This window comes from Ornithodoros turicata, chromosome 1 (genome assembly GCF_037126465.1).
Source record: "Ornithodoros turicata isolate Travis chromosome 1, ASM3712646v1, whole genome shotgun sequence".
In the NCBI taxonomy this organism is placed as follows: domain Eukaryota; kingdom Metazoa; phylum Arthropoda; class Arachnida; order Ixodida; family Argasidae; genus Ornithodoros; species Ornithodoros turicata.
In genome coordinates this window covers 80,360,147-80,368,929 of record NC_088201.1, presented here as the reverse complement: position 1 = coordinate 80,368,929, position 8,783 = coordinate 80,360,147, and the positions used below count along the sequence as shown (strand labels likewise).

At 47.0% G+C, this 8,783-nt stretch overlaps 1 protein-coding gene across 1 annotated transcript; it reads left to right on the top strand.

Moving 5' to 3' along the window:
* The first annotated feature begins 7,748 nt into the window (after positions 1-7,748).
* LOC135377590 (uncharacterized) lies at positions 7,749-8,237 on the top strand. Its single transcript, XM_064610123.1, has one exon. The coding sequence runs from the start codon at positions 7,749-7,751 to the stop codon at positions 8,235-8,237; it is 489 nt and encodes a 162-aa protein (XP_064466193.1).
* Positions 8,238-8,783: the final 546 nt, after the last annotated feature.

Genomic DNA, 8,783 nt, shown 5'->3' with positions numbered 1-8,783 from the left:
TTACTATAAAGTTGCTTTCCGACCGCCCCATACCTTTCTTTTGTAATCTTCATATATATTATTACAAACCTATCCCGGAACCCAAACCGAAACTTCCCCCAAACATGTCAGCTGGTCGAGCTTGAACTGGCACCACTTCACTTTCCAGTTGCAACCCCCACCTTGTCCAGTTGCCACCAGCCCAGCTTGAACTGGTACCAGTTCATGCCCAATTGCCGCCAGCCCAGTTTGAACTGGTACCAGTTCATGTCCAGTTGCCACCAGCCCAGCTTGAACTGGTACCACTTCACCTTCCAGTTGCCACCTGCCCAGCTTGAACTGGTACCAGCTCATGTCCAGTTGCCACCAGGCCAGTTTGAACTGGTACCAGTTCATGTCCAGTTGCCACCAGCCCAGCTTGAACTAGTACCACTTCACTTTCCAGTTGCCACCAGACCTGCTTGAACGGGGGTAACATTTTAGTTTCCAGTTGCCGCCAGTTTGATCCCACTTGGTTCCGGTTCATGACCAGTTGGAGGCAACTGGGAACAAACTGGTACCAGTTGACTTCCCAGTTCATTTTTTCGCCTGGGCCACCAATATGAAGAGCGTGCCGTATTCACTCAAATTCATCATAATTGACAATGATATTCACGAGCTATCCCATCGAAAAAATAGCCGAATACCATGCTTTTCGGAGCACCGAACCATAACGTGCGATGACTTTTTGAGCGCAATCGCTCTCAGTCCGACGAAAGAAGGTTCCAAAGCCAGCCCACAGAGTGATAGTAGAAAAAGCAACAGTTCCTAAAATTGGAAGAGGGAAAGCATTATCCCAACGAAAGTCAGACGCGATAAGCCATGCCTGTGTTATCTCTTTCTGCTATGCTGGGGTGGGCTGAGTTTCCAACCTCCTTTGTCAGACTGACAAAGATTGCGCTGAAAAATTCATTGTGCGTTATTCTGTGGGAGCTTTGCAGAGCATGATGTTCGGCTATTTTTTTCGATGGGGTACCTCCTGAATGTCCGTGTCAATTATAATTAATTTGAGTAAATTAAATACGCTCTTCACATTGGTGGGATAAAAAAGTGACCTTTACTTGGCAAAGTTCCGACTTAAGCTCGCAAAAATTTACATAATTAAACTTACGTTACACGACATTCACACCAGGAGGTGGCAAAAACCCAGTTCGAACAAATGCCATTGACCACATGACTCTAGGTGGTCTAGTTTTTTTTATTATAATTCAATCACACGTTTGCTGGGACACCCTGTATATTGTAAGTTATATGTATACTTGTATGCTTTGGGCCAGGTGCCCATCCTTGTGGTACGAAACAATAAAATACATTTGTGAGTGCTTTTGGTTATACTAAAACCCTATCTGTGGTTTTGTGTCTCTTTCAGTTTTTTGGTTACGACGAATCATCATGGTGCCGGGGTGCAGCACGGAGCTTGGGTTATGCACCCTACTGATGTATCGACGTGGGAGCATGTGCTGGGGGACACTGTGGGACTCTGATATGCACTTACCACTATTTCTTACGTCTCCTACAAGGACATCAAGACAAGCATGTGCCAGGGCACATTTTGGAGCTGTGATACGTACCGACCACTATTTCTTATTTTCTTAATGTATCGTACATGTCTCCCACTGGGACATCAAGACTGAAGAATGTGTGAAGGCACAATGTGGAGCTGTGATATGTCCAGTACCGAACAAATGTTTACTGAACACTGGGTTGACTTATTTTTTCATCTGAGCGATGCCGTTGCAGGGAATGGGAGCCGATGCAGGTACAGACTGTTGCATGGGTCACCCAAACACCCGTTTTTAATTGCATCCGCTCCCGTTCACTGCTGGGGTGTCGGTCAGAAGAAGAAATACGCCAACCAGGTGTTCCGTAAATTTTTGTGCAGCACTGTAGCTACCACTATTTTTTATCCTTGTGCTTCCAATATTTCCTACTGGAGTGATCACTGTTGATCACTTTAATGCATCATAAATGTCTCCTGTTGTGACATCAAGACTGAAGCATGTGCCAGGGCACACACTGGAGCTGTGATATGTACCATCCATTATACCTTATTTTCTTAATGTATCGTCGGGTGATTCCACGTGAAGTCAGGCAGGTTGGTCCCGACGATCTCTCGTATTTTTATACGCAATATATGTTGAAGCCTAGCTTATGGAAAGCATTCCAGGACAAAAATAAATTGAAAAATATTTGGGGAGTTTGCGTAAAAAATAATTACGTCAAACGGCAATTTTGCACAGTGGTATTTTCATAAACTTTTGGACGTTGTACTCTGGGGCCATGAGGCGCAGGGAAAAAATATTTTTGTCACAGAATATAGAGGGTCGTTAGTTGGCTGCATACTTTCTACGGTCGCAGCTGTGACAAATAACTTCCTAAAAATTCTAAAGGTCACTCCATCAGCAGATTCTCCTGCTTTTTAGACGCCTAAGTGCTCGTCTCTATGTTACCGATACATAGTGAATGTGGTATCATAATGTTCGTCATTACAACCTCTTTCTACTAGTATCAAGAATGTAACAGGTTGTTTGACGACAAAGCTCTCGGGCTAATTGCTCAACCATGGTTCAGCGAAACTGTCAACTTTGGACGTCCGTTTCAGGTTTCTGCCAACTCAGTACTTCGTTCATACTGCTTACAGACATTGTTCCACGTGTCCCGAAAAAATACATCAATTTTTTTTGTGGATCAGAGGATCCTACCTCACCAGTTGTATGCCCAGGCATACAACAGGTGAGGTAGGGGTGATTCTAAGGTTGCTGGCTGTGCTTTGCCCTTCTCTGATCTCACGTTGTGGAGGGAGCCCGTGAGGGCGACAAACTTTCATTGATATTATAACAGAAACAACAGAAGTAGTGCCCTCTTTTTCCTTATGTAACATGTGCATAGTACACCTTAAAATGTGTCTCAAAAAGCTGTAGGGTCTTCAGCATACAGGTGCATACGTCCCCATCACAAATGAGCCTTCCTGTGTAGAGAGCTGTTCTGGGATGGTGCAGCTTCTGCTTGGCATGTGGGCAGAGTGAAAGTATCTGAGTGCTTGTATTGTATCTCTTAGAAAATACAAGGTGCTTCTTTAAGCACTTGTATCTGAAATGGAGTTATTTTCTGAGTAACTCAAATGGCTTCTTTCAGTACCTTTTGTTGGATGGTTGAACAAAAACATGCAGATGGTGTCAAACAAGTATAAGTAACTGAGATAAAGTGGGAGGCGACTCTAGGAGCACTAGGTGCTCAACAGCATATGCCCTTTAGTCAAGGCTCTGTTAGAAAAAAAAAGAAGAAAATTTAATAATTATATTTATAAGTTTGTGTACATATTACAAGAATAAAAAAGCATTTGTAAGTAGTATGGGATGGACTCTCGTAGCCCACAACGCACAACTTGGTCTAAACACGATTTAATTAGCAATTAGAGCTAATTGGGACCCCCCACATTAATCAGCACATTCCAGTGAGTCATTACACTAATTAGGGAGAATCTAACTAGTGTCCAGACCAAGCTGTGCGTTGTGGGCAACGAGAGTCCATAAAAAAGAGAAAATAGACAGAAATAGAGTGGAGAGAAACAATTTATTTGAAAGTCAACGACACTGTGGCGAAGAAACCGCTCCGGAACGCCCAAGTGACCAGCGCCCGCCATGTTGCTTGTTGGCACCCGGTAGTTGCAGAGATCGACGACAGGTGGCCACTTAGTTGCAAGGCATCACACCAGATGGCGCCACCATCATAGCTCTATGCGACAAAGACAGAACAACAAGATACTAGCGGCAGGTAAAATTGCAACACTGCTGAACAAGTCTAGGCATGCCAGAGCGCGGGGAAAAGGCTTAACCGCTACTGCTAAACAGCACGGAGAAAACGCTACATATCGAGGAAGAGGCTTAGGGCGACCGGTTAGGCCTAACCACAGTCTCACCACACAACACTATGCAGCTAACACAAGACGACAACTACGAAACGCTAAACATGCGTTTTTTCAGGCTTGTCACGCTACGGGTCACTGCTAAACAAGTCTAAACATGCGCGTACGGGGCACGGGAAACATGCGAGAAAAGGAGCGTGGTAAAACAACGCACAAACATCAGCAAATCACTCACCTTTTCGCCCGCGGTGACGGTGCAACTGATCCCACCGACAGCCAGGCACAAACTGACCCGTCGCTGGGACAACGGAGCGACCGAGCGCACGTCTGCACTCCACGAGAGCCAGCGAGCAAGTGACTGGGGCGCCGCGGCCGCTACGCATGCGCGCGCGCGCACGCCCTCTGCATTGCCCGCGCGCCCGGCTGTCATGGAGGGGTCATCTCCTCGCGGGCGGTTTCGGTTTCACTGTCTCCTCTTCCACTGCGCGCACGTGCTCCTAGCGGTAGCGGGTGGCTTTCCGTTTCGGTTTCGCTCTTGTTTCTTTGCGCATGTTTATTTGTATAAAGGCAGCGCGCACTGCGCTCGCGTCACCGTTCTGACCGATACGTGGAAAACGCCATGTGTGGTTTATTCTACTGCGTTTCTCGTCGACGAGGAAAGACAAAGAACGAAGAACTTCGCGAATTTATTTGCGGCATCATGGAGGAAGCCTTTCAAGTCCACCGCCTGGAATGGTTGCATGCACGTCAAGAAATGTGTCGGAATAAGATGAAGATGCTCGACCGCATCTTAGCGGCGGACAGACTGACAAAAAAGAAGTCCAACTTTAGCCTGGATAATCTGTATTGGGAAAGCAGTTCCGATCTAGAGGACGACGACGACATGTAAATAAAAGCGATGCATTTCTCTACGAGTCTCAGTCTTTTCTTTTTCTTCGTGCGACGTGTACGCATGCAACATGTCTTCCCCTGAACCTTTTCGTTTCCGTCATCCTTTTCGCTGTATTTTAAGCGGGCCCCTCCATGTGTGGCAAATCTACTTTCGTTGCGAACGTGCTGAGGAACCTGAACGACGTGGTGGACAAGCCTCCGTCACAAATATTCTACGTACAGAAATATGCAGGACGAATTCGGAGACTCTGTAAAATTTACCAAGGAGCTACCGCAAGAGTGGGACACGTCGCGCGCTACGCTTGTCGTCGTCGACGATCACATGACCGACTCTGGTTCTTTGAAGGAGGTGACCGATCTTTTCATTCGGGGTTCACACCACGCCAAGGCATCGATCTTCTTACTCGTTCAAGACATCTGTTTCGATGCTAGCCATTTTAGAACTATATCCTACAAAGCCAGTTACGTCGTCCTGTGACGCACCGTGCGCAGCGTGCACCAGATGGAACATTTCGGACAACAGCTATTTGGCAGAAAAAGATTGGAGTATTTTCTGGATGCATATAAACAAGCGATGTTGTCACCCCACGCTTATTTACTTGTAGATCTTCACAACTATACGCACAAGGACCACAGGTTGCGTAGCAATATCTTTCCGGGAGAACTTCAATATATCTACGCTACGAAATGAATCTCCGCCCTCACCTCACTTTACTCAAAGTACTCTTCACTCCACCCCGTCCGTGCCGTCGCGACGTCTTGAGACGTTCTTCTTCGTCCGACGTGAAACACCTCTCCGAAATTTGTCTCAATGTATTGAACGGAAAGGTGGCTCTAGCTCCAGACACGTTCGCGCGTTTGAAGAAGCACAAACGCTTCTTACGTCGGCTCGCCTACAAAAAGATTCACAAGAATCCGCAACGTTTGAAGCACTATCTGTCTCAGCAGCAAGGGCAGGGCGTGCTTTCGTCAGTGGTTCTTCTCCTGCTTTCCGCCGTGTTGAACCTCTTCACCAATGGCCAAGAGAATTGAAGAGACCACCTCCATCGGAAACATTCTTTCCTCGAAGTAGAGTGACGACGTCAAAGTGAAACTCATACTGCAAGCACTGTATCGCATACTCAAGCAGTACGGATTCGACCCCTACGACAATAAATACAAGGCGTCCAACACTACAAATGACTTTGACTATTCGTTCCTCTCTCTAGAGGTGGACGAAGAGGAAGCGGAAAGGGTCGTCTTGGAATTAAAGGTTATTTCCTGGGATCGCGAGGGTTGTGTCTCTGTGTCGGGCAAGCACATCAGGCGCTCCTCGGTTTACGAACTCGTCAATTATTTGTTGCAACGTAAGACGGGAAAGAAACCTTCCTGGTTCCCCAAAGTCTCGAAACTATTGCGCCTGATTTCTCTGCCCAAATCTCGCAAGCCTCAGCAGCAGCAAGCCTCCCTTGTGTGGACAACTTCCCAGTCAGAAAATTCTGTCCTACGGATGTCCATCGGATATACTTTCACGGAGATACGGATAACCGCAGAATAATGAAATTCCTCCAGCGGAGATACTACGGAGATCCACTTGGCCGGGCTTCGAACTTCCTACGAACGTGCACTTTGCGGACATAACCAGGAGATACGGACAGAAACAGGAGCTCTCTGGGATGTAGCGTGTATCTCGAGCGCGTGTTACTTTGTTATTTTGCAGAAGTCAGTATACGCTTTGCAGTAAAATATAAAGCGTGTTTCTGCCATTTTTTTAACATCTGCCACCGTCGCCGCCCGTTTCACTTTCTGTTGCTCCGCTTTGCTTCCCATGAAGGAAAATCAGCGCGGCGTTTAAAAAAAAAAATATATATATATATATAAACAAAAAAGAAAAGAAAGAAGGAACAGCAACAAGAGATTGGGCCACTCAGCCGAAATGCTTTGGAAATTAAGTTGCATTCACTTCCAAACAGGGAACAGACACTGTACATTGGTGTTCTCGCAAGCTTCTACACATTCGAGAGCCCTGTTCACCTGTGAGTCGAAATGAAGGGTGAGCTGTCTAAGTTTAATTCGATTGCGTGCACAAACAACGGCGAAATGAAAAATTGTTTGGCGTATTAAGTCGGTGTAGAGGTAATGTCTCTGTTTCTTACTCATGTAGCTTGAGAAAGTGAGTTGGTTCATGGAAAGCCGAATTTCTGCAGTGCTACATCGTCCCGCGTTTCTCTCTCTCTTCAAATACATGATCCGTACAGCATCCCATCACGGAGCTGATTCGGACAATCTGTGAAACGGCCGCAACAGGACCTCCTGCGGATATACGGCTACGGATATCCTTCCATAAAAATCCGAGGAGAGTCCCACGGAGGTCAGTTTTCGGATATGGACATTGGGATCTATTTCGGACGTCCGTAGGAGATGGTGTTCTGTCTGGGTTATGGAGGGATATGAGAAACCCGATGGTGGTTTGGGGGGAGTGGACCGCTATAGAAATGCGCGTCACATGAGCAAAAACAAGGCTCTCGCCATTCTCAGAAAGCTGGACGCCTACACGCTACACCATCCGGTGAGAAGAAAGTTTAATAGCAGACGCATCGTCGCGCTCAAGATCAACAACGTGTGGCAAGTGGATCTCGCCGACTTTTCAAAATACAAGTGGTTCAACGGTGGCTACTGCTACATTCTCGTGGCGATCGATTCCCTCTCCCGTTTTCTGCGCACCCTCCCGCTAAAGACGAAACGCCCCGCCGAAATGAAAAGGGCCATGATAAGACTTTTTCGGGGAGGTAACGCACCTACACGCATCTTTTGCGACAGAGGAGGGGAATTCTACAACAAGATCTTCAAGGAGTACCTGTCACGAAAGAAGGTCCACATGTATTCCCCCTTCTCTCCCGTAATCAAGGCATCACAGGCAGAACGGGTCATACGCACTTTAAACGACAGAATATTCTGTTATTTTAGAGTAACCGGAAAATAACACTTCATTTCCATGCTTCCCAAGATCGTGCGCAACTACAACAACACCAAACACAGGACGTTGGGCATCAGCCTGTCCGAAGTCACGCACGAAAACGAATTGGAGCTGTTCAATAAGATAAATGGGAAGGCCGTCGTACCTTCCATGAAAAAGAAGTTCCAAGTGGGGGATAAAATGAGGGTTCTACTACAGAGAAAACGTTTTCTAAAGAGCTCGGAAGGGAGTTGGTCGCCTCAGATTTTCACCGTCTCCCGCCGGAGAGACACCTCCCCTCCTGTCGTGCATCTGGAGGAATACCGGGGTAAGGAAGTGGACGGATCTTTCTACCCGGAGGAGGTACTCGTTGTAACCCGAGACGCCAATCAGCCTTGGCCAGTAATGAAAGTGCTGAGAAAGAAGAAAGTGAACGGTCAGAGCTTCCCCTTGGTTTGCTGGTTCGGTTATGACAAAGAACACAACAGTTGGGTTCCGAGCAGCGACGTGGTCAAGATTGGCAAATGACGTGAGACATCTACGTCGACCTCCTCTCGAACGCCAGCATGGATAAGTTTCCCTCGAATAAACTCAACGCCTTCATGGTAGCTTTCGATAGTCTGCTTCAGCTCTCGAATCGCTATCAAGTCAGTCTGATCTGGATCTCAGCATAAGCAACGATTTTTTAAATATCGGATACGAAAGGCAAGATGCAAAAATCGAGGTTTCTTTCGAGGACACGGTCGAGGCCAGGAGAACTTTTCGCGTCACCTCGGATCTCGTTGGGAAAAGCCCTTTCGGAATTTAACGTTTCTTTCACGTACAATCAATCGTGATACAACTTCGTCTTACCCGTGGATGTGAAGGCCGTGGAATTGGACTCTTGGCTCGCACAGGCGCTCGACGCCTCGCTAGCATCGCGCGAAGCAGGTTGTGCAGTGAAGCCTCCCAAATTGAACGAACGCGAAGCCACCTCGATCTTATTGGAGCATGCCGCACCCGTCGCTTTCGGCGATGTCACTTTGAATTCGGAAACCACGTCCCTACGTAACACACTCAACAAGTATTTCCAAA